General features: G+C 36.6%; 1 protein-coding gene across 1 annotated transcript; it reads right to left on the reverse strand.

The window, feature by feature from the left end:
• Positions 1 to 1862: 1862 nt before the first annotated feature.
• SLC30A4 (solute carrier family 30 member 4) lies at positions 1863 to 27366 on the reverse strand. Its single transcript, XM_065872304.1, has 7 exons — positions 26935 to 27366; positions 18884 to 19030; positions 6161 to 6314; positions 4488 to 4689; positions 3667 to 3772; positions 2750 to 2884; positions 1863 to 2133 (listed from the first exon to the last, which is right to left on the reverse strand). Exons 1-7 carry the CDS (start codon positions 27323 to 27325, stop codon positions 1979 to 1981), a joined length of 1290 nt encoding a protein of 429 aa, XP_065728376.1. The 5' UTR covers positions 27326 to 27366; the 3' UTR covers positions 1863 to 1978.

The following is a 27366-nucleotide window of genomic DNA, read 5'->3' on the forward strand; positions in this document are numbered from 1 at the left end:
TAGCAAATATGGGAAAATCCATTAGCATAATTAGCATATATAATGCATATTCTTTTCATTTCTCTTGCTAGGTACTCAAAGTCCATAAATACCCAGATGTCCACTGAAATGCCTCTCATTTATTCTTACTTGCCCTCTGTATTTTAATTTTATATTTATTTTGATTTAAACAGTTTATATGCTACTGAAATTTTTGAAAAATTCAAAGCATTATTTTAAATAGATTCACAGTAAGAATCCCATAAAGTGAATTTTCAATTCAATTCAACAGACACTGGGTTTTATAAGGAGCCATTAATCCTCATCAACCCTTTTATTGGATACCATCAACTCAATAAATTTTAAGGTAAATCTAGGTTTTATCTTAGGTTTATCACATAGTGAGTTTCTTGGTAGGAAGATGAAATCTGTTTCCTATTCTTCATTTATATCAGAAGTCAACTGCATGCCCACCTGGGATTTCAGTTCACAACTTGTCTAGTACACTCTACTCTGGTTCTGAGGAGTCAAAGAACCATATCCATTCTTGGGATAAGAAACTGTTCTTCTTGAAAATGGATTTCTAATGTGCATAAAGATAATCTCAAAACCAACAGTTGCAAAATGAAACATGAATATTCACAGCTGCCTCTTTAACACAATTGTTACCAATTAGTTGCATTTGCTCTGAAAACTTTTATGCTTGGCCTCCCTACAACACAGATTTCATGTCCATCCCCATTCCCCTGCTTTAAAAAACACACACACAAGGTCAAAAACCCTTGAAAATTTTGTTTTCTCAGAGTAATATCTTGCCCCAATCCCTCTGGGAGTTTCTGTTAAGGTATTATTATTGGAAAAACTTCAAAATTACATCCTAGGGTTTCTGGATTCCATGGAGAATCCCTAATCCATATCATCCAGCCAAAATTCTCTGGAGGAATGTGGTTAATCTACACATGAGAGGTGAAGGGCACACTGAACCTTAGCTTCCCAGAGTTTTACCCTGAAAGGGCTCACACAGATTAACTGGTATGGAAGCAGGAAGGAAGCAAGGTACCAAGCAAACTTTCTGTACAAAAGGTAAAGCAGTTCTTAAAAGGACAGAGGATCGTTGTTTACCTTTTGCAGTCTCTTGCTGTTCTTAAAATAATTCCATGAACAACAAGTGATTTCGGGAAGACTTAAATCTGAAACTCCACACCCCATCCTCACTCCCATATTTTGTTTTAAATTATCATATAGTAATTTGAGTTTATGATTAACTTCTGCTATTCAGAATAATATTGAAAATATTTCCTAAACAATTTAATGACAGTGACCACAATATGTAAAGATTTGGTTCTGATAAGGTTACAAATAACCAAAAATGCTAACTTTGAGATTCAAAACCCTGTAACGTCTGGAAAAAGTTGATTACAAATTGTTAACAGTAAGATTAAGACTTATCTGTGAAATCAAACATTTCTGAAACTCTAGGAATACATGCTTATTCCACTCTCTGGATAATTAGTAGTACTTTCTGAAATCTGCTGAGAAATAATTTTGGTAAAAAGAGAGCTGGGTGTCAAATTCCAGAAGCTGGGTTCAAGATTACATAATAAAAAAATTCAGTTTTCCAGCACTGGCTTGATATAAAATGGCCTTTAAAAAGGATTTTTAAATGCAAATACTGAATTCTTGATGCTTCCTTTAAGACATGTACTGTCATAATTAATGAAGTACGGTCTCGGATTGTCTTCTATGAGGTATCTGTAGAGTCATGTCTCATTCTGTAAACAGTGTTTTAGAAACATCTTCATCTGAAAATCATGGTGAAGTCTCATTTTGCCATTAAACAGAAAGTAGCACTGTCAGGCTAGAGTGACTGTTTTGAGAGACCAGTGCTTGATACTGACACAGCTGTCAGGAATTCCATTTCTCATTTAGGTGTGCATTTATTGCTCTTACATCTGTGACTGCAGGATAAATAAGGCGGTAGTCTCCAAAATGTATACAATTAGGGACTGGAACTCTGACAGTTTGCACAAGTTCTGTCCACTTCTTGCCTATAACTCTGAAGCTGAATAGTACATTTATACATGCCAAACGTGTTCAATAATAAATGCTTTGCTTTGGACTGTACTTCCTCCCATTTAGATGAACTTCCAGGAACTGCAAGGTCAAGAAAATATCATTACTATTCATTGTATACAGTTACACATTAGTGAACAAGACAAAGGGCAAAAACAATCTTATTATACTGTGAACAGATTTTTATTAGTTTGATTTCTACCCTCTTGAAGCTATTCTGTTAGAGAAGTATTTCAGTTTACAAAGCCAGAATGACTTCTCATTATTCCAATCTCTCTATTCCACTCTCGGGTAGAGAAAAAATACTAGACATCAATTACAAGTCTTTCATCTTTTGTAGTTTTTAAAATAAACCATATGCATGTATTATTTTGATAAAAAAATAAAAAGCTGTGAAATGATTTAAAGAAATAAAAACATAGAGTTTAGCTTTTCTTATATAGAAAAAACATGGTAAATATACTTTGTGCCTTTTATCTGAAGGGAAAAAATCAATTTGTAATATCTCATCAAAGAGACAGAAAATTATTGCTCTGCCAACAATAAATTGACCTGCAACTCACGTTCTGAAGAGCCTCACCCTTCCCTTAAAACATATCTTTCCATCAGAAAAGTCTTCCTATTTAATCATAAGCACAGATGTTTAATTCCAAAGATAGAAGTCCACCAACCCCAGCATTCACCGTCAGCAACATACTTAGCTGTATGTGTACTATGGCAGTAGGTTTTCCTGAAGTGAGAGACCAGATATTTAAATCTTCCACTGAATATACATCTTCTATTTTCATCAAAGCTTCTTTGATATAGTCTACATTCAAATGGCTTGGTACACCTATTCAGAATGTATCATTTATAAGTAAAGGTTATTTTGAGAAAAAATTTATATATTACTAATAGGACATTTTTTTAAAAAAGAAACCAAATGGCTTTACCAAATTCAGTTTAAATGAACACTTTAAAATATATTAAAACTTTAAGATAAACTATGCACACATATAGCAGGATATATACAAGAGGTTAATAAATACTTAGAAAATGTTCATTCTCACTAAAAAGAAATGTCACTCAAACCAGATGACTTCATCTAATAAACAAGCTAGGATAGACAAAAAAGAAAAACGAACATACAATAAAGATAAACCTACTTCTGAGAACTTATAGTTAAATGCTTATACTTAATATCAGTAAGGCAGGGATGTTGGAAATAGAATAGCAAGTTAAATGGGAATTACAGACTTAATAAATAAATTATTAAACATAACTGTATTAAGGATCATGAGCTGCATTCTTGTCCTAGGTCCACAGTTTATTAGCAGCATGACCTTAATGAAGTTATGTTACCTCGCTGAGGCTCAATTTTCTTGTTGGTAAATGGGAATAATAATGTCTGCCTTGCCTACTTTTCTTGGCTATTATAAGGATCAAATGGGTAATAGATGAGAGAGTGCATTGACTCTCACATGTTTTTTACATGTAAGGTGGTATTATAGACTAATAAGTATCAGTAAAAAGAAAGACATGGCTCCTACCCTGGAGTATTCCTGCCCCTCACCAACAGCCCCAATCTGATTTAGGGAAATAATAAACCCAGAGTGGGGATACTAGAGATCTTACCTTCTAGTATTATAACTACTGTGTCCCATACGATTCGAAAGGTTGTAAAAGCCACAAGTAATGAAAACACATATGTACAGATGGGATCAGCAATCTTGTATTCTGGCTGAAAAATGACAGATCAAAATTGCATGATTAAATACAGACAGTCATAAAACAGTCTGTAAAGCAAAGTAAGGCATACTCTGTCCCCTGTTCTTTAGCAGGACTGGAGCACATCTTTAAAACTTGGATAATGCCAATTGAGAAACGTCTTCACTCTTTCCTAGACTGTTTAAATGCCTTTCTTTGTGAAACCTATTGTATTTCCAGAAGTTTAGTCATTTGTTCCTCTGTTTTCCTCTGTGCTTTCTCTAAATCTTCCACCCAGAACCATAGACTATCAGAGCTGGAAGGAGTTTTAGCAGCCATCCATCTGGTCTAAGCCCCTCATATTAAAGAGGAGGGAACTCAAGTTTAGAGTTGAGGGACCTGCTCAAGGTCAAAGCATTAAAGGCAGAGCCAAGACTAGAACTCAGATCTCTGGATTTCCAGAGCACTCCAGTGCACATTCCAGTACCTAGCAGTTGAGTGACAAGGCTTAGAATTGAGTTCTTCAGTGAAGGCACCACCAAAGCCAACAGATAAGTTACCCCGTGAGGTTGATACTATTGTGTTTGGTGCTAATAAAAGAGATATACTGATAGTTCAAGTATGCTTGCATAATGCAAAATGAATAGGACTGGCACAGGTGTCTAGTATACTGATAAGACAGTCACCTTTAGTTTTAATGTTGAAATTAAATATATATTTTAAAATAAAAATACTAGCAATCATGTTACCTTGAATCGTATGATGTATGCAGCTATTAGCACACCAACACTCTGTACCAGATCCCCCAAGGCATGTACAAATGCAGCTCTCACTGCCAAGCTATCCTGCCCATGGTTCTGTCCACATCTAGAACCTGTGGTAGGAGAATCTGAAGGCAGGGAGTGGGAATGGGCATGATGGTGACCAGATTGGTTCAATAGCAACCCCATTCTGTTAAAAATAAAAGAAAAGATTATTATTCTTCCTAATATTATTGACAGAAATATTTGTTACTAATCAGACACTAATGAGGCAACATGGAACTCATTCATTTAATAAATATTTGAGCACCTATTATGCATCAGGTACTGTTCTAGGTGTTGGGGTCAAAACAGTGATAAGTCAGACATATCCCTATCCCTATGGAACTTATGTTCTAGTAGAGAGGGCAGAGAATTAACAAATAAATACATAATGTACTGGTGGGCAATGCGAATGCTTTGAAGAAAAGTAAAGCATTGCAAGGAGGTGGAGAGTGATGGGGAGTGATCAGAAAAGGCCTCACTAAGATTCTGAGTAGAGACTTGAATGAAGTCCGGAAGCAAATGGTGGTGGAAGAGTGTTCTAGGCAGAAGGAACACCAGGGCGAAGGCCCTAAGATGAAAATGTGCTGTATGTGTATGTGCTTAAAAAAGCAAGACAGCCATGGTGGCTAGAATAAAGTGAGCAAGAGTGTTGGGAGATGAGTTGGAAGGGTGGCTATGGTAAAAACTTTTGATTTTATTCTAAGTATTAATGGAGGCCACTAGCACAGGGATTGGCAAACCATGGTCTGTAGACCATAGTTGGCTCACTGCCTGTTTTTATAAGTAAAGTTTTTTTTTTTTTTGTAAATAAAGTATTATTGGAACACAGCCATGCTCATTTGTTTACATACTGAATGTGGGTGCTTTTGTTCTGTAGCCGCAAAGTTAAGTAGCTGCCAAAGAGGCTGTATGGCTCTCAAAGCCTAAAATATTTATTATCTGACCCTTTACATAAAAAGTTTACTGACCCCTGGTCCAAATGATTAGGTATGTAACTTAAAGATTTTGTAGTTTTTAGGAAAAAAAGTTGGTAGTTACAAAAAAATCTTATTAAAATAAAAATATTATAAAAGTTAAAAAAAACTTTGTCCTACTTAAACTCCTGATTGTTAGGCAAACTTCAGTATACCTGAGCAAACCCATGAGAAATTTGTAATTCCAATAGTGTTTTATTAACATTTAGAAGAAAAATTAATGTACTACATAACTTTAAAATACATTAAAATATCACTGCAGGCTACTGAATGCATACATAATAGTCTCTAAGTTCACAGTACTTGAAAATATTAATGTGAAAACAATACAGAGTATATGATACTATAATGGTGGATACATGTCATTATAAATTTGTCCAAACTCATAGAATGAGTTTAACACCAAGAGAGAACCTTCAAGTGAACTACGGACTCTGTGCTATAATGATGTGTCAGTGTAGGCTCATGGTTTGTAACAACTGTACCACTCTGGTGGGGGTTATGATAACCGGGGAGGGTATGCATGTGGCGGGGGCAGGGTATATATGGGAAAGCTCTGTGCCTTCCGCACAAGTTTGCTTTGAATCTAAAACTGCTTTAAAAAATAAAGCCTATTAAAATTTTTTTAAAAATAGAGCTTACATCATATTAACTGCAACTCCAACAGCTGCGGTAATGAGCATTATATCTCCATTTATTTCATATTTCATATGGATAGTTCTTTGGACAGCTTCATATAGGAGGAATCCCATAAGTATATACACCAACAGCACACTAATCATAGCTGACAATACCTCTGGAGGGAAAAATATAAAAAATAAATACATTTGCAGAATGGTCATTATACTTTATATATACGAAATACTGTACAATCTCTTACTTATATCTTCTTTCCTCTAAGGAGATAAAAGCACTACATTATTTTTGTCATATTATTCTTCCTACTTAAAAAGTGATTAGTAGTTTGCTTTGGATCCTCCACTAATTCACTCCCACCACTCCCCGCCTTCTCCTCATCTCTTTGGGTCAAATTATGTATATTTACAGACTATACACATGATAAAAAAAAATGAAAAAACTGAGAATAAAATTTGTAACATACTTGACCACAGGCTAATTTCCCCATAGACGAGTATACTTACAAATCAATAAAAAAGTGAACAACCCATAAGAAAAATGGGTAAAGGACACAAATAGTAATACACAGAAAATAAACAGAAATGGCCAATTTATCAAAATCAATCATAATACAAGAAATTCAAGTAAGAATTCCTTTTTGCCCCTTACTAAATTGGCAAAGATTAAAAAGTTTGATAACAGCCATAGTTAGCAAGGATATACTGGTGGAAGTATAAAACAGAACTATCTTTTTGGAGAGCAGTTAGTAAAACTAATAAAATTTTTAAATGGATATATTCCTTATATTCTAAAAATCTATCCAGTAGAAACACATCCAAATGTATGCAAAGGTATCTACAAGGTTTTTTACTGTAGCTTTGTCTGTAGTATAAAAAAAGATCTGGAGACATCTTAAATGCCCACCAATGAGGAACTTAATGGATAAATTATGGTATATACATATAATGGGATACAATAGAGTCATATATATAAATATGTATTTTTAAAAACTTAAAGTATAGTTGATTTACAATATCATGTTAGTTTCAGGTGTACAGTAGAGTGATATATATATATTCCTCTTCAGATTCTCTTCCCTTATAGGCTATTACAAAATACTGAGTATAGTTCCCTGTGCTATACAGTAGGTCCTTTTTGGTTTATTTATATTTAAAAAAAAGAAAAAAAAATCAGGCAAATTGATAATCACAAGAAAGACAGACGAGAAAATGTTATACCTGAGAAGTGAGACTAAGAGTTTGGGGGAATTTATTTTTCACTTTATTCTTTTTGGTAACGCTTGAAAAGTTTTAAGTTTTTACTATAAACACATTTACCTTTAGACTAAAGAAAAACAAACCCATATTTTAAGGCATGTATGAATGCACTTTGACTCAGGATTTCCTTTTCCAGGAGTGATATAGACACTCTTGCCAACTGGGCTGCACATGTGCAAAATGAGGTATGTTATGAAGCTATTTATCAAACATTGTATATAACAGCAAACAAGTGAAAACAATTAAAAACAGTGATTAGTAGGGGCCTTGTAACATGGAATACTATGCAGCTTGGAAAGAACATTAGGCTGTTTATGTTCTGATAAGGAGTCATCTTCAAAATACAGTGTTATGTGCAAAAAGAAAAGTATACAACAGTATATATGGTATGTTAGCATTTGTGCAAAAAGAAGAAAGAGAATATATAAATAATGATCTGTACATGCAAACTCTGGAAGAATATACAAAATACTGATAAAAACCGATTATGAGGAAAATGGGTGGCTAGGAGACAGGGATGACTTTGCACTATATATGCTTTTATACCATGTGAGTTTTCTACCATGTGAGTATGAAGTAGAAATAATTTTATATCTTTTCAAAATAATAAAAATAGGGCAATGTACATTTAAAAATAATTACTATATAAAACTAGTGTTGACACTCAAAACAATAATAGCAAGAAAATACACAAATTTTTTTTCTTTAAAGAAACCAGATATTAAACTTTTAAGTGTTAAAAGTTAAAACAATCTGGAAAATTGTTATCTGGGTCAACTCATTGCTCAAAGGTTAAAGGCAGTTCAAGTATATTGGACTATGATCATTTTTATTCCACCTCATAAATTACAACACAGAAAAAACTATCTAGCAGTAAAAAGTTTTTTCCCAAAGACATTTCATTAATATAGCCAAAACCCTAATAAAATTCTGTGCATCAACAGGTACTGGAATAAGACAAAAAACATACAACTCCTATTCAAAACCATGATTCATGTATTCCTGACATACTAATTATCATACTTCATAGGAGACACAGGCTTGAAGAAGACAGAGAAAAAAACCCCAACTGAAATATACAAAGCTGTGGAGAGACTACCATATCAAGTCTAGACTCTAAGCCCCTAAGGATATAACCAAGTTACATTCCACATCACATTTACTGTAGCATTCAGCAGAAAGGCTGGCATGTAACATGTACTCATATATTTGTGGATGGATCTGTAGACTAACGCTGAGCAAGGGAAGAGAAAGGGGTATATATACAATTCAGAAGGTAAAGCTAAATATGAACAGTAATTATTTACTAAATCCCCCAAAACAAGAATAGGTTAAAAGAAAAGAATTAAACCAAATAGGGACTTCCCTGGTGGTGCGGTGGTTAAGAATCCGCCTGCCAATGCAGGAGACATGGGTTGGAGCCCTGGTTGGGGAAGATCCCAAATGCCGCGGAGCGACTAAGCCCATGTGCCACAACTGCTGAGCCTGCGATCTAGAGCCTGTGAACCACAACTACTGAGCCCACGTGCCACAACTACTGAGTCTGTGCGCCTAGAGCCTGTGCTCTGCAACAAAGAGAAACGACAGCAATGAGAAGCCCGCGCACCGCAACCAAGAGTAGCCCCCGCCTGAGGCAAATAGAGAAAGCCCGTGTGCAGTAACGAAGACACAACGCAGCCAAAAAAACCACATAAATAAATTAAAAAGAAAAAGAAGCCAAATATAAGACTGAAAACACATGGAATTTCTTGTCTTAAGTTATAACTGCTGATGGCAACATATACATATATAAATAATATAAAGAAAGAAGAAATAATTTAAAAATTTTGAGCTATAAAATCTCATGTACTAATGGTAGGCTCCTCATTTTACTCGTGAAGAAAGAGAACTTTAATTCTCTTTAATATTGGTATGTAAAAGATATCAATCCTTCTCAAACTCTTCTGAAAAAAAAAAGAAGAGAACTCTAACCCTGTGTCAAGCTTGAAGCTACCTAGCAGTTAGGACACCAAAGATTTAAAGGTGCCCTAATCAAATCTTTAATATGGAATTATAAAGCAATATACTTCATAAAGATTAACAGCTATACAAGTTAATGACAGAGAGATGTGATTGCTTATGAAAATCTAAAACCAATAATTAAAAATTTCAAAACCCCTTGTAATTAGGTTGGCCATACTTTCCAGTTTTCCCAGATAGTTCCAAGTTATGCCTGTTATCCTGGCATAATTGTTAAAAGTGTCCCATTTAACTCTCAAAAGTGTCCTAGTTTGGATGATAAGATATATTGTTACCCTAGTAGGTCTGCCAGATAACATAGCGGATGCCTAGTTAAATCTTCATTTCAGATAAACAACTAATTTTTTCCATATAAGTATGTCCCCTGCAATATTTCAGACATACTGTCATCCTGAGAGAGAGAGAGAGAGAGAGAGAGAGAGAGAGAGCAAGCTAAATCTGGCAACACCCACATCCCAGTGATAGTTTTCCTAAACACTGAAAATGATCTTTTTGTGAACCCTCAGATAAGGCAAAACCACATTCAAAATAAAGTAAAATGAAAGTCAAACTAAAGCATAAACAAAGCTCTTGACAAGGAGGATTCCCACCCTTTGAAGGCCCTAGGTCCCTGCAGCTGAAAACTCAGTTTTCCACCACAGTTTTCACCCATGTAAGTAGCACAAAGGATCCTAATGCCTGCCCATAGTTAAGAGTAATGGAATTCAACTGATTCCTAGAAATTCCCAAAATGACACATTAGGATATTGTTTTCAAAGATATGCCTTATTCAGCAATTAATAGGAATATGCCTCATATCTAGTTTCCCTGGTGAAAAGCAAAGACATTCATCTGTTATTTTTTTATTCTAATGACCTGTCAAAATGTCTTCTAAACAGAATACTGATAAATGCAAAAGCAAAAAAACTCAAAATTTTAAGTACATTTTTAGGGCTGAGATTTATCATTGAGAAGTATAAGGCACAGTAATACCATATAGCTAAAATTCCTAATAGTAGTTGTATGATCATTCTGATAAAATGAACAAAAAGCTCTTTCACTGTGAATAAATTAAACTTTGGTGAAATATCATGAGTAGAACTAATTAGTGTTTGAATTTTTTTCATAGTATTTTAAATATGATGGAATGCAGATAAATATAGGCAGGATTTTTTTTCTCCCACAACATTTAAGAGAGAAGGAAGCTTTCAATCAACAACCAAATTATGACTTGCTCCAGTCTTCTCATTCTTGCCCTGTTGCCCTGGGCTGGTATCTGGTCACACAACGTACAGTAAAAATTTTCAAGATGAAAGGAGTGCACGACAGGTGGATTTTTCATTTTCTAAAGGAGACCCAGGAACTTTCATAAATGAAACGCTGGATTTCTGTGAAAGTTACTACCCTATTCATTTTGGACAAACTTGACTAAATGGAAATTTAGCATAAATGAAAAACTCTTGAAATAGATTTTTATGGAAATTCTAGAAACCTATTATAGTAGTTCTAACATATTTTGCTATTTTATTCTACACACAAATAATTATATCACTCCACCTGGCTGAACTGTAGCATTGGAGGATGGAGTAAGATGAATGAATAGGTGTTTTTTGTTATAACGTCACTTGGGTCTTTTTATTCAGCTGAAATATAAACAAATGTTTATAGTCAATGATATAATAAAGACCAAAATATACCGTGAATTTCGCATATAGAGAATAAACAGTTTTGATTTGAATGGCTAATAAATAGTAAGAGCAAAAATTAAATGGGAGAAAACACAGATGATTATCAAGTTTTGATAGGATAAAATATGAAAAATGTTTATTGCACATTTTAACACATCTATAAATTGCCAAAACTAGAGGTTTTCAAGGTTCACATGACGGATATTGAGTCCTTCTCTGACATCCTGTTATTCTCCATCATAGTACCTTATTCTTTCTCTTCACAGCATTTAATACAATTTATGATTATGTTGTGCTTATGTACATATTTACTGCCTGTCTCCCCACCTTATAACATTACTCATTCATTCAACAGGTAACTTTTGAGCACCTACTCAGTGAATGGGTAACAATCTGCTTCAACTATGTAAAGCACACTCAACTCAAGCATATTTGCTTTCTTACGAGTGCTGCCTAGATGTACTGGCCTATCATAACTGTTATCTTTGCTAATGCTATGATGCCAATAATGTATATTTCCCTTAAATTATATTACACTTGTCTTTCTGTTGCCTCATAGTAAACGTCTAAAGTTCAGGTCTCAGAGGCCTATAAAAATGAATAGGGAAGGAAAGTGGAGACATAGTCTCTCTTCTACTTTCTTTCTGCTATTTCTCTTTTCTACATTCTTCTAAAAGCAGATAGGAAGGAGAAAAGAAGGAAATCAGTGGGCTGTACTGGATTTGCCTAGGACCTCGAAACTATTGATAGTATTTTAATTTCACCTCATCCACAGACGAGGATGCACTCAGGATAAAGACATCATGTAGGATTTCAGGGGCCCACTGTTGCCACCAGAATGCTAAGCTAAACTGCAAACAAATTTGTCTTTGGATCCTCTCACCTCCTACTCTGAGTCATCTCCTGTTTCCTGCCTTCACACCATTCCCTATAGCCCACACCCAAGGTGCCCAGTGTGCTCAAGTTGACTTTTGGCTGTCCAGTGTTGACCACCTCACTCATGTCTTACTCCTGCCTCAGTAAAAATTCCCATTTCTAGCATGTACCTGTTCTTTTCCTATAGATGTTCATGTGATATGAAATAACTCTAAGATGTGAATATAACTAATAGGAATAACTCTTGTCAGGGGTGGGAGGAAGTTGTTAAAATGAATCACTAGGGAGAAGCGTTGTGGGGCTTTTTTTTGCTGCATGTATGGGGGAAGAGATTTTTTAGCTGAATATTTTCTGTTCCTTTAGTAAGTATCAGGAGAAAAATAACAAACTACATAGAACTAGCATTATAACCATATACCTACCTCAGGACAACCATCATCTAGTCAGATCTGCCAAGGTCTTCGTGCAGTAGAATGACACACTGCTACTAAAGATCCCTGCACTGTCACTTCATTATTAACCTAGGCTGATGATTTTATTACCAAAGTAAATCTTGCTTTTTATTTCAAATACAGACAACTCTGCTTACTACGGTCCTTTCACATGGTCACTATCTTTATCTAATCCATGCAGTCTCTTCAGCCCAAGAACTGGAATAGTCATATAAGTAAAGTCAATTACACTCATAATCCACAGAGAAAGATAAAAGTAGAAAGCAAGCAAGGGATTGGGCTGTTCTCTTTAGAATAGCATGTCCCCTGAGACATAGGCTATTCTTCCTAAGGATTTGTGGGATTTCTCCTACAGTGTGGCTTCATGAAGTTCTAAGTTTTAGTAGCTTCCAGAATAAGAAGACATACCCAAAGTCAAATAAATCCAGGCATTTAAAAATAACTCACATATAGTTCCTACCCTGCTCTCCCTCTTCCCACAAAAGAGCTGCCATTGTAGCTCAGTGTAGTGTAATAAAGAAAGAAGAAAAAGAAAAACCTTGAATGATTTTACACAATCTCTGAGTTCACATGAAGGAAAGAAAGTACCAACAGAAGGGACCTGACTTCTGGGACAGCGAGTTTGGCTTACCCCTCAAATCTAAAACTACCTTTCTCTCACCTTGACTGAATGATTTTTGCTAAAATAAATTTTGTTATATTGTCCCAAATGTTACCAAAGACCTGAGTTAAAAAGCACATCTTTAAAAACTGTTATTTAATCATCAGGGTGAATCATCTTATTCTCCTCCTACCTAGCTGAGACAGTTTTGCTGAGAGGATAAGAATTCCGATTAGGGGGAGGGGGGAAGGCAGGTAGTTTTGGAGCATGGAGCATTTTGAGAGATATAAAAAGTCTGGGTAAGATGATAAACTGGCAGGTAGAAGAGGGAAGGAAAAGAAGACTGGAACTAAGTTTTACTGAGAATTTACTCTGTGCCAGGTACCATGTTAGGAACTTATACATTATCATCCGTATTTTACAGTAAAAACCCATACTTAGATTAAATCATTCTTCCAAAGCTCAGACAGCTAGTAAAAGTGCAGATCTCAGATGTGAACCAAAGACAATTTAACCACAAAACTCTAAAAGAGGTTAAGTACCAAAACAAATAGGATCAGCCCCTGACTGAGATATGGAAGAAGAAATTCCCTTCTGACTAGTTTCTTAATTAGTCCAAAGGACCTATAAGCCAGGCTATATAACCCAGCTATGTTACAGATCAAATAATTTTTTATAGTTTGTGAGCATAAACAGATTCAGAATTACAGATAAATGTTTTCAAGTCCCAAATATTTTTGTCCCAAAATTTCAAAAATACTCCTATTCTCAGTTTAGAAATTGGTTTAATTTAACCCAAACACAAATGATTTGTGGATCATGAGCTATACTAGATTATCTGTTTCAGTTTTCATAACCATATTTACTCAGCTTGAATATGCAACAATTTGATTAATGATATCTTATACAGCACTTATTAGTGCCAGACCCATGGAGTTTAATATTTTCTGTTCCTGTCCCTACTTAATTCATGGTCTAGGAGACATTGTTTCATAAAAATATCTATAAAAACGTGATAAATGCTGTTAGGCATGTATAAAGTGTTATGAGAAAACAAAAAGAAAATTTAGGTACTACTATTTATTTATGGTACTACTACTATCTGACTCTCATTCACAGACACACACCTCCAGTATGCTGCCTTTGCATAAGAAAGGGTGGCAGGGAGCAGGATATGAACATATATATGTATTTTCTTATACTTTCAAAAGGAAATGCTGGAAGGACAGGCCAGAAACTAATTAAAATGATTGCTAATTAGGAGTGGGGCAGGAGGATGGGCTGGAGGGGACAGAATGAAAGCGAGGCTTCTATGAGTAAATCTTTTCTTTTAAAAATAATTTTTGACTTTTGTGACATGTTTTACATATTTACAAAATAAATCAACAAAGAAAAAACCAACTCCTGTCCTACCAACCATGCCATTAAAACAAAGCAAATTCAACAACACAGTAATAAACCAGAAGTTTCTTAGGGGGGATTCCTTCTGCAGTGTTCTTTAAGACCTGAATTCCCAAGTCTTGGTAGTAGAGGTCATAAGAGGCACACTGTCTAAATGTGTCCAATGTAAACAAACCTTTCCCTACAGAACTTAGAGAGATTACTCGTGAGGTGGTGGGGTTTTACAGCACACAAGGACAGCCACTGCTTTGGTTTATAGCTTTATTCAATTCTACATATCTTTGTTGTCTTTTTAATCCTCCCCACATCATAAGTTTTTCTTCCATTACTTCAAAGAGCAGGATAAGTGAAATAAGTCTTATCTAGATATATCCTTATAAGCTTTTGTAATACAAAGAAGAAAAAGAAGATCCTAAAAAGGCCCTGCTAGTGTGAGGATGTGATTCCCTCCCTAGCTCTGGAAAATACCTGTCTATATCTTAACAATTCTCTTCCTTTTATTTTTTAGATGACTTAAAAAATTTTAGATAAAATTCAAATAACAAAATTCACCACTTTAACAATTTTGAAGTGGACAAATTCAGTGGCTTTTAGTATACGCACAGGCTGTGCAACAATTACCACTATCTAATTCTAGAACACGCTCATCACCCCCAAAAAGAAACCCTGTACCCCTTAAGCAGTCACTCCCTTTTATTTTGTAAGTCTCTTTTTCTGAGGTTCTTAATAATACAACTTTGGACCTCCCAGATTATTCTTTTATAGTTTTAAACTTTTTCTTCCTGTTTCTATTTTTTTGTTCTGTATTCTGGGAGACCTTTTTTTTTTAACTATTTAAAAAAATTTATTGAAGTATAGCTGATTTACAATGTTGTGTTAATTTCTTCTGTAGAGCAAAGTGACTCAGTTATACATATTTATATGTTTTTTCATATTCTTTTCCATTATGGTTTGTCAGGATATTGAACATAGTATAGAGTAGGACCTTGTTTATCCATCCTATATATAATAGTTTGCCTCTGCTAATCCCAAACTCCCATTCCATCCCTCCCCTACCCCTCCTCCCCATTGGCAACCACAACTCTGTTCTCTATATCTGTAGGTGTGTTTTTGTTTTATGGATATGTTGATTTGTATCGTATTTTAGATTCCACATATAAGTGATATCATATGGTATTTGTCTTTCTGGGAGACTTTCTTTTTTTAAAAATAAATGTATTTATTTATTTATGGCTGCGTTGGGTCTTTGTTGCTGTGGGTGGGCTTTCTCTAATTGCGTTGAGCAGGGGCTACTCTTCATTGTGGTGCGCGGGCTTCTTATTGCAGTGGCTTCTCTTGTTATGGAACACAGGCTCTAGGTGCATGGGCTTCAGTAGTTGTGGCTCATGGGTTCAGTAGTTGTGGCTCACGGGCTTTAGAGCACAGGCTCAGTAGTTGTGGTGTACGGGCTTAGTTGCTCCGTGGAACGTGGGATCTTCCTGGACCAGGGCTCGAACCCGTGTTCCCTGCTGGCAGGTGAATTCTTAACCGCTGTGCCATCAGGGAAGTCTGAGACTTTCTTGATTATATTTTCTAGTCCTTCTATTGAAAAAACCTTTTTAAAAATTTTAGTAATATTTCAATTTCAAAGAGCTTTTTCTTTATGTTTCTTTTTCAAAACATTTTACTGTTTTATTATTCTGGGTATATTAATAAGATAATTGAAAACATTTTCTTCTGTTTCCTAAGTCACCTTTCTTTCCTGTACGACAAATTTTTGTTTGTCTGTTTGTTTGTTTTTTAACTTTCTTTCATGCTGCTGGTTTTTCCCATTTTCTGAAAGATCCTTGGGTGTCCGTTCACATTTAGGGTAATAGGATAGGGAAACTGTCCTTTGCAAAAGGGAAATGCTGGAAGGGTAAGCCATAACTGTTTAAAATGGTTACTAATAAGGGGTGTAGAGCAGGGAAGACTAAGACAAGTGTATTACTTTAGTGTGAGTATGTGGGGAACCAAACTATAAGGCTGGAGAACCCTGAATTCTAGTATGAAAACGAATTATTTTGGAGCATCAACATTCACACTAAAAGCCTCAGCTTTCTCCAAACATTTGATTCAGTTTCCTTCTGGAAGAACTATGTGGTGTTTACATGGGGGAAAATGCGGACCGCCTGAGTGGAGGTGGCGGTGGGAGGAAGGTAGGGACACAGTGGACTAGTGGGAGCAGTCTCTCATTTGCAGTCATTCAGTGAGTCTTGTTTTCAGCCCCAGTTCTCACTTCTGCCATCTCTGTCCCTGAGTCTTCTTTGGAGTTCTGTTGGGCTGGTCCAGTTCTACCCTAGTGTTCTCCAGGCTGTCGCTTCTTGGCTTGTTTCTTTCTTCAACCCACTCCCATCTACTTTCCAACTTCCAGAAATTTCTGAAAATGTCTTGTTGATTGGTGACTCAACCATTTGCTTCTCTGCGTTGGTTTGGTACTTTTTATTTCAATGGACTCTCAAATGCTGACCTCTAGTCCACCATGCTGAAGTAGTACTTTTAAGGAAAGGGAAAAATTTGACTTTCTATAGAAATGTACAGAAATACAATAGGACCAGTCAGTTCTATTTTCTTTCATCTTTTCATAGTACTTGTTATCTGTGACTACCTAGATAAACACTAAGTACTTCTCTGATATTTAATAGAATTTTCATGATTATGGGTTCTTAACTTATCATTTGTAGAACTTTCTATGTTCTGGTATTGCATGTTTCTGGGGGAGAATTCCACTGTTTTCATTAGAATTCCAAGGGGTCTATAACCTAAAATGAATGCACTCTCTCAAATAGTGTTAGAAGGTAAAAATCCCCATTCCACGATGCTATGTTTGAGTTTTGATCTTAAATTGCAGGTGTTGAAATCACACAAAAAAATTAAAGTTTAAGAATAATTTTGAAGTTTTTTAAAAAACCCCAAGGCAATCAGTAAACAAATGGATGTATAATGTGTCAGCTAGAAGTGGGAGTTTTTTTAGGAACACGTCCAAATGCGTTATGTGTTATTCAGTTGCTTAACAAGTAACAGAAAGGCCTCACTCAGGGCTTTACTGCTCTTGTACAGCAGCTGAGGGTGCTGAGAAATGGGGCTGCCAGATAAGTTCCCAAACTTACGACCTGGATAGCTACTTGGAATACAGCCATTCAGGTAAAATGTCAAGTTTTACACTAGAAGACCCAGCTACTAAATTATAGGAGATCTAGATGTTGAGTTAAGATTAGGCTAAAAAGTAACAAAGAAGGGGAGGAACTGAATGAAATATTAGCCAAGAGTGTCATTGTCTACACAAAATAAAACTACAAGACGTTAATTCTGGTTCTTTAAGACAGGTTTTGCTGAAGCTGCCTAAATCAATTTTTGGGTTCTAAGCAAACAGTTGGTCATATGGCGCGTCATATACTAATGCAGGTAATTGTTTTATATGTATTTTGACAATAAGTAAAAATTTTAAAAACCACTAACATGGCAAGAAGAGTTGTGTGGATAACAATGTATGATTTTAACCTCTCTTAATTAAATACTAATATTTGTTCAAAATAGGAAAATATAAATATGTGTGCATTGTTAAAGAAAAAAAATTCAATGACACTTACTAAAACGTGGTAAAGAAGACTTTAATACAGTTGGGAGGAAGCTGTCAAGATTGGTATAGGGAAGCCTTGTTGAAAACAGGCCAGGGTGATGAGACATCACCTGGGAATAACCCATCAAATATTGAGAGTGGAGGTTCTGTTAAATTGGTTTGGCAGGGTTCTTCCTAAAACTAGATTTAACAAGGGAGTACAGAGATGGGCTTGGGAGACAGCTCAGGAGACTGACAAACGTTTGGTCAAGCAAAGGATCTTTGTTAGCATTTACAGTTAATGGCCACAATGAAGGTCAGCCATACAGTATGTTATACATATTATAGTAGTGCCTAAAACCTGGGCTAGAAGTTGCTTTGGTTGGAATACCTTAAGAGAAAGAAAAGCTAATGCTCATTGATGAATTAAATCCATGTGGTTTTGCTTGGCTCGATAAACTGAAGGTAAACTTTTTTTCTGTTCACACCTTCAGGACACAAGGAACAACATTTGAAGATTAATGATTACCATATAATTTTATTTTTTTGGCCACGCTATGCGGCATGTGGGATGTGAGGTCTTAGTTCCCCAACCAGGGATCGAACCCATGACTCCTGCAATGGAAGTGTGGAGTCTTAACTGTTGGATTGCCAGGAAAGTCCCTGATTACCATATAATTTTATATGTGTAAACTATTTAGCTGACTGAACTGAATGTACCCTGGAAGATATATATCTGAATGAATCTTATTTGTCTATTTTCATTTGCTTTGTTCAAACAGACTATCATCAGAAAGATTTCAGTTAATCAAAGGTTATAGTTCATTGTGGTTTTACTATAAAATTTTATAAACCAAAGAAATGCCCAATTACCTACCTAAGCGATGAAATCCAAAGGTGAATCTTTTGGTTGGTGATTTTGAAGATAGCCACAAAGCAAGCAGGGTCAGTATGATGGCACTTAGGTCAGTTAACATATGAAGTGCATCTGTCATGATTGCTAGGCTATTTGCAATGTATCCACCTTAGAGTAAGGGTGACAGGAAAGAAGGAATAAGTTAATTAAAATAATAAACATAAGCAATCAAACCAAAAATATGCAGCATCCTACAAAACATGAACTTCTAACTAAAGTTAACTAAATACTTATCCTATTGCAATTAAGTCAAGGTGTCCTGAAATTTTATGCAAAACATTAACTATGCATATTTTTCTAATGGTGAAGATGTCCATTTCCAGGAACAGATTCTCTGAGGAGTAAATGACCTTAAAAAATTTAAGAGCCATTAAATGGGGGCTGACACAAAGAGAAGTTTTGTGTTTTAGCAATACAGTTTTTACTCAACCTACTAATTCTACTATTAGACAGTGAAATTAATAACCACCATATCTAAATATTACAATAAAGCTGAATAAAAGGTAGGTATTCACTTGTTTGGGAGGGTTTGAACATAAACTGAAGAAATTCACAAAATGTTCATTAGTTCAAAACAAAAGATAAAAATTAACTGATTCTCTTAGGTATAAACAGCAATGTCTCCTAATAGAGGGATAAAAGATGGTATTTAGAATACAATTTTTATATTAGCTTTCCAGTATTATGTATTATTATACATAATAATAATGTGTATATTTCATATATGTGGGTGTGTATATGTATGTATTTTATATATGTGTGTATATATATATACATAATAATATATATATATAATGTGTACATATATACATATATATACTTATTTATGACCATTATGGTCAACCAATTTTCCTAGCACCATAGAATAAGTTTTTATAATATAATACAGGGTATTCAAACTTTTATGTATATCAGAATCACCTGGAAGTTTTGTTAAACTATAGACTTCTTGACCCCACTCCCAGAATTTCTAATTCAGTAGGTCTAGATGGGGCCTGAGAATTTACATTTCTAACATGTTCCCAGGTGATGTTGATGCTTCTGGTCTTGTAACCACACTGAGAAATACTGTTATAATGTATAGCAGAACTTCATGATCAGGATGTTGTGACACATAAGTGTGCTGAGATGTCGATTCCCCTATTCCTGGGATGTGTATGCAGAGTCAAGAGCAGCAGGAGAACTGGGGCTGGTGATCTTGTAGTCACATCCATTTACTCCAGCCAGTGTGCTCTATAGATATATCATTTTTTATGTATTCCCTTACATGAAAAAGCTGGAACCACTGACAGAAAATACAGCTTGGCAGTTAATAACATGGGGCTTTGAAATCTCAGAGACTGAGCAAGTTACTTACCATTTTTGAGGTTCAGTTTACTCATCTATAAAATAAGGATAATACCCTAAAGCCACATTGTGCAATAACACTGAGATGATGGAAATGTTCTATCTGCGCTGGCCAGTAGAGCAGCAACGAGTCACAGGTGGCTTTTGAGAATTTGAAATACGGCTAGTGCAACTAAGGAATTGAATTTATTAAATTTTTGTTAACCTAAAGAGCCACATGTGATGATCACCAGCAAAAACAGCAGAGTAAGGACCTATGAAAATCACCTCCTCCATAAAAGCCATAAGAACATGGGCAAAAATTGTCCAAATCAGCATTCTGAAAACTATGGAAATTAAAGGCTGATACAGGTAGCATTTATTCAAGGAAAAAGGCTGAATCTTGGTAAGAAGCTCACTAGCTCTGTGGCACTTTAACTTGTCTTATACCCAATCTCCCCCTCTTCAGTTCTATGGTAGCCTTGAAAACTAACAAGAGCAGCAACCACAGTGAAAACCTCAGCCTGGAAGCCACTGCCAGGAATAGGATGGCGTTAGAGCTCCTTAAAAGCCCCATTGCAGGCTTCCCTGGTGGTGCAGTGGTTGAGAGTCTGCCTGCCGATGCAGGGGACATGGGGTTCGTGCCCTGGTCTGGGAAGATCCCACATGCTGCGGAGCAGCTGGGCCCGTGAGCCACGGCCACTGAGCCTGCATGTCCAGAGCCTGTGCTCTGCAACGGGAGAGGCCACAACAGTGAGAGGCCCGCGTACAGCAAAAAAAAAAAAAAAGCTCCATTGCCAGGAAATTGTCATTATTTGACCTGTCTGGTGGTTCCGTGGGAGACTATACTTGCAAGGCTCTTTTTATTTGACTTGACTTGGAGCTTGGCCCTGGTGCAAACCTCTGTCAGTGTTTGTCAAAAACAATCAGAGGCAATTGTTTAACACAGCAGCTGCCTGAAGCAATAATAAGTGTGTATCATGTGTTCTGAAATTTTACAATGATGTACCTGGTGTGGGATTATTTTTATCCAATTTGGGCTTTTATTGACTCTTTTTAAAAAATTTATTTATTTTATTTATTTTTTGGCCGCATTGGGTCTGCGTTGCTGCGCGCGGGCTTTCTCTAGATGCAGAGTGGGGGCTACGCTTCGTTGTAGTGCACAGGCTTCTCATTGAGGTGGCTTCTCTTGATGCAGAGCACAGGCTCTAGGTGTGCAGGCTTCAGTTGTGGTGAACAGGCTCAGTAGTTGTGGCTTGTGGGCTCTAGAGCACAGGCTCAACAGTTGTGGTGCACGGGTTTTGTTGCTCTGTGGCATGTGGGATCTTCCCAGACCAGGGCTCAAACCTGTGTCCCTGGCATTGGCAGGTGGATTCTTAACCACTGCGCCACCAGGGAAGCCCTATTGACTCTTTCTATCTGGAATTGTATACCCTTCAGTTCTGGGGAAATTTCTTTTTTTTTATTTGGAAAGGATTCTCCTTTTTTTAAAAAAAATACTTGGTTGTGCTAGGTCTTAGTTGCAGCAGGCGGACTCCTTAGTTGCGGCATGTGGGCTTCTTAGTTGTGGCATGCGAACTCTTAGTTGCAACATGCATGTGGGATCTAGTTCCCTGACCAGGGATCAAACCTGGGGCCCTTCATTGGGAGCGTGGAGTCTTAACCACTGTGCAACCAGGGAAGTCCCTGGGGAAATTTCTTAAACTGTGTTGTTGATAATTTCTTTCCTTCTGCTTTCTCTATTCCCCAGACTCCTATTATTTGGAATTTGAACTAATATACTAATTTTCTTGCCTTTTTTCTCCCATTATCTTCTCTTTTTGTTATATTCTGGGAGAGGTGACCTTAATTCACCTTCTAATTTGTTTGGAGTTAAAAATTTTTTTTAATGTTTGTATTAGGGCTTCCCTGGTGGCGCAGTGGTTGAGAGTCTGCCTGCCGATGCAGGGGACACAGGTTCGTGCCCCGGTCCGGGAAGATCCCACATGCTGCAGAGCGGCTGAGCCCGTGAGCCACGGCCGCTGAGCCTGCGCGTCCGGAGCCTGTGCTCCACAACGGGAGAGGCCACAACAGTGAGAGGCCTGCGTACCGCAAAAAAAAAAAAAACAGTTTGTATTATTCAAAAGCTCTATTTTCTACTCTGAATTTCTTTTAAAAAGTAGCCTATTCTACTTTCATGGATTCATGATCTTATTTTATCTCTGTGGATACTTATTGTATTATTATACTATTATATCTGACTGGCTCTTAAACAGGTTTTAATGAACTTTCCTTATTTTAGCCTTCCTCTTTAACCACACTTATAGGGGTACCTGGTACAACCAATTCTGGGCCTGCTTAGGATTCTCTAGTGTAGTTCTCAAGTGTAGTCCTCAGGGTCCGCAGTATCAGCATCTCCTGGGAACTTGTTAGAAAATCCTCAGGCCCTACCCTACCCCAGACCTACTTAATTAGAAACTCTGGTCCAGCAATTTGTTTTTTTAATAAGTTGTCTAGGTGTTTCTGATGCATTAGTGTAAACTAGATTGGTTCTTGGCTTTCCCCACTGCTTGTTTAGGAGTTGGCTTTCTTGGGTCAAGTCAGTTACCTCTTTTACCTGATTCCTTTCTCGTTTGTGTTGCTAGAGTCTCCTCTCCAGTTCTCCCCACCTGTGTGGAGATATATATATATACATATATTCCATATATATATGTGGATATATATTTACATGTATATGTATATATATGTGTGTGTATATGTGTATATATGTGTGTGTGTGTGTGTGTGTGTATTTTAAATCCTTTTATTGTAGTTTAAGAGAGTACAACTAGATGCGTGAGTTCATTTGCCATCTTTACCTGGAAGTCTATTTGCATTCATTCTTTAAGTTTTTTCATTCCCAATAAAATGCAGCTGTTAAAACAATCAATAACTGTTACTAAATCCAAAGGATATTTTAGTTCTCATCTTATTAGGCCTCTCAGCAGCTTATTCCATTTTGAAATACTCTTTTCTTCAGTTCTGGGATACCCATTTGCCTTCTGCCTGACTTCTAAAGTTGTAGTTCCTCAAAACTGGGGCTCTCTAGATAATTTTTTCTATTGCTATGGCATTACATACTGTTTCTCTCTCTACCTTGACCTCCCTTGTGAATGACAGACTTATATATAACAGATCACTAGACATCTTTACTTGTCTGACATTTCACATATATATGATACTTAACATGCCTAAAACAACCCTTGAGCCCATGCTTAAATCCTGCTCTGTATTTTCTCCCTGGTTCATAACTGACATACATTCCCATATGCTCAGCTGCTTAGGTAAGAAATTTCAGAATCATTCCTGATTCTGCTCTCCCATCAACTCTCACATTCAAACCATTAGCCATTTTGCCATTGTTACCTCTAGAATGTTTCTCAGTCAGTACATTTTTCTCCATCCACTCTAGTTCAAGCCATAATCATTTCTTGTCTGGACCTCTGCAAAAGTATACTTGCTTCCACTCTTGTACCCTCCAATCTACTCTCCATATGAGTCAGAGTAATCTTTTAAAAAGATAAATCCCATCATGTCAATCTCCACTCCAAAGCAGTCACTGGCTCCCCATTGTACTTAGAATTAATTAATTAACCTCATTTAATATGGTCTCTCATGACCTCCCTGGTCTGGTCCCCCTGTCTTACTACATTCTGGCCCAACTGGTCTTCTTTTTAGATCCTCTTAAAGAATTGAAGGTTTTAGGAGTTTTGAACTTGCTGTTCTCTTTGGTCGAAAAAATCTTCCTCCATTCCCTTTGCTCAAATAACTCCTAATATTCTTTTTTTTTGTTTAACTGTATGTGGCTCATACATAAACCATGTCCTGCTGGACATGTCTAAACTATGTCTTATAGTATCTTGTTCTTTTTCTTCACAGTACTTAAGGCCATTTGAATTTTAAATTTATTTGTGTTTATTAATACCTGTGTCCTCTACTACAGGAAGATATAATGTCCTCCAAACATTAGATTAAGTGTTTTAGATAGTAGGGAGCATAAGTTTTGTTCTCCATTGTATATAGCAAGTACTTAAAAGATACTTGCAGAATGGAAAGAATTGACCTTGCCTAAGGTCTCAGAGTAAATCCAAGATTCAAAATCAAGTTTCCCCTTTCAGATCTTTAAAATACTTTATTTTAAAAATTACTCCATACTTCCTACATAAGATGCTTTATTTCTAAGTGCTTTCGACACACTTTAATAAATGCTCTACTGTATACAATTTAATTCTATGAAACATTCTGAATAATATTGTTAATATCTATTCTAAGTACTAGCATCTCTACAGTGTTTAACAAAAGATTTTCATATTTGAAAATAAAGTTAGTATTTGAAAGGAAATACTTATTGTAGCTTTCACAAATCATTTACCAAGTAAGAGATTTAAATAATGCTAAGTCAGGACAATTATATATTAGTAATTTTTATAGGTGTAAACTCCAATTTTAAGGGGGAGATTGTGATTAATATGATTTTAACTTCAAATATTAACTTCAAGAATCACTAAGTCTGAATGACTCAATATTCTAACTGGGAATTTGGGCAAGTCATTGACTCTTTTTTTAAAAAAATAGATTTATTTATTTATTTTTGGCTGCATTGGGTCTTCGTTGCTGCACGCGGGCTTTCTCTAGTTGTGGCGAGAGGGCTTCTCTTGTTGCGGAGCACAGGCCCTAGGCGCACGGGCTTCAGTAGTTGTGGCTCACGGGCTCTAGAGCGCAGGCTCAGTAGTCGTGGCGCACGGGCTTAGCTGCTCGGCAGCATGTGGGATCTTCCCGGACCAGGGCTTGAACCCATGTTCCCTGCATTATCAGGCGGATTCCCAACCACTGAGCCACCAGAAAGCCCCAAGTCATTGACTCTTAATCTGCTGACCATGCCTTATCTGATCTGTTTCACTTATGTCTTAAATTTCTTCATAGCTTAAACATTTATAATTCTCTAACAGCAATTATTAATTAATTACACAAAATTTTATTGAGTGTTTACTCTGTGCTAGTCATTGTGCTAGGTGCTGGTAATTCAGCTTATATTTCAGTGGACACTGATATTAAACAAGTGAATATACAAACAAGATAATCTCAGGTGCTGAGGGCTTTTAAAGCTGGGGAAGGAGCAGGGGAGAAGAGAGGTTGACTTTAGGCAGTTGGAAAGGTCTCTAAGAGGTATCTTTTGTGATGAGACATGAATGACAAGAAGGCAGCCAAGAGAAGATTTGGGAAAAGGCAGTCCATACAAAGCAGTGCTTTTCAAAATGCAGGCCGTGACCCATTTGTAGACCATGAAATCAATTAAGTGGGCTGGGACCATAATTGAAAAAATGGTAGAACACAGCACATGAAGTAAAATTTTTGTTTTAGTTATTCATATACTTATACAAATGTATATGTGTGTGTACATACATACATACGTATGCATGCATGCTTACACGGGTCACAATGTTAAGTGTATTTCTTACTATAGTGAACTCAAAAAAGTTTGAAAGCCAGAGGGAGAGAGACCACTCAGTCTGAAGGTCTTATGGGCAGGAAAACAGCTTTGTGAGTCATAGGGAGAAAGAAGGCCAGCATGGCTGAAGTGAGCACTGGCGAGAAGTGGTATGAAAAGAGGTAGGAAATGTATATAATTTTCCTGCACATAACCTCCAGCCAGCTTCTTAAATCTGGACTGCCACCTTTGTTCTTGTCATGGTTCATCATTATGAGAACACAGGAGGGAATTCCCTGGCGGTCCAGTGGTTAGGACTCTGCATTTTCACTGCTGAGGGGCCGGGTTCAGTCCCTGATCCGGGAACTAGGATCCCAGAAGCCACACGGTGTGGCCAAAAGAAAAAAAAAAAGAACACAGGAGAATAATCTCCCTGCTTTAATGTCACTTTATCAATTGTCACTAAAAGAAGTTAGCAGTTACACTAATGTGACTCTGAAATTAATATCTAAACTGAGCATGTATTTTATAGTAAGATTGCATTACTTGAATAATTAAAAATGAAAAATAAAACCAAGTTCTATAAAACCCAGGGGAGCCTTCTGGCCTTCAGATCTTCCTTATAATGAAAAACCGTGAGGTCAGTTAGCATTATTTAGCTTTGCAAATTTCTTGAATATAAATACAAAAGGAAATAGTAAGAGACCACTTAATTCAAATGTAGAGGGAAAAAAATCAAGACAATGGGACTGTAGATGTAGCTTTTCAATTACCCACTTAAGTGTCCTCATAATTTATTAATATTTAACTTCTGGGTCAAAAAAGAAAAAGGTGGAGCAGGTGTTCAGTAAGGTCCCTTCATACTGTAAAATTTTATGATTCTAAAAAATTGTAGAATCATTTACTATTTTAAGTGTTTCAAAAATTAACCTGGTGTTTTATCAGATTTTTTTTTTAAAGAGGAAGTTACAATGATATATAATGAAGATAATGTCCTTAACTTTACAGTAGGTGACACAGTGTTTGGAGAATCAGAAGAAAAGGTCAGAGTTATCTTTGGAAGTTTGTTGTACCTAGGTTGATCTGCACTTTGGAACCGTGAGGCCTTTTCACATCAGTATATTGATAAATAACAAGCTTCCTAAAAAGAAAGTTTAAACGCCAAGTTATGTGTAACTACAGCTTGACAAAGACCCTCCAAGGCAAGGTAAATGGAAAGTGAGTTGGCAACACAACTCACCTACAAGTTCTCCAATCATGAAAAGCAAGTAAAGAACGGCAGCAATGGTCAATCTGGTTTTCACCTTTCTCTGCGTCAGCAACTCTCTCTGTTTGCTGCAGTTGTCACAGGGGTCCACCTTCAAACTCAGCTGACTGTTGGTCAAAGGTAAGTCCTGGTCCAGCAAGGAATCATCGTTGGCCTGGAGGGCCGGGTGCGCCCCGTTAACAGGCCTTTCCGGGGTTTCAGAACCATCGTCGGCCACCACAACTCGAAGTTTGTTAAACCGAGAAAGCCCCTCATCCCCCACCTCGTCCGAGAAGTCAAAGGCGCTGGTGTCATTTAAAAACAGCGGCGCATCATCCTTCCTCAGCAGAGATTTGAGGCGCTTCCACACGCCGGATCCGGCCATGGCAGAGGCTGTGCGGCCGCGGCGCCGAACGGCTCGGTGCA

This window comes from Phocoena phocoena, chromosome 2 (assembly GCF_963924675.1).
Source record: "Phocoena phocoena chromosome 2, mPhoPho1.1, whole genome shotgun sequence".
Lineage (NCBI taxonomy): Eukaryota > Metazoa > Chordata > Mammalia > Artiodactyla > Phocoenidae > Phocoena > Phocoena phocoena.

Coding starts and splice junctions, on each gene's coding strand:
- SLC30A4 (XM_065872304.1), bottom strand. CDS start 27,325: ATGGCCGGATCCGGCGTGTGGAAGCGCCTCAAATCTCTGCTGAGGAAG. Junction 19,031..26,934: donor CATGATTGGAGAACTTGTAG/GTGAGTTGTGTT, acceptor CCTTACTCTAAG/GTGGATACATTGCAAATAGC. Junction 2,885..3,666: donor AGTAGTTATAATACTAGAAG/GTAAGATCTCTA, acceptor CATTCTGAATAG/GTGTACCAAGCCATTTGAAT.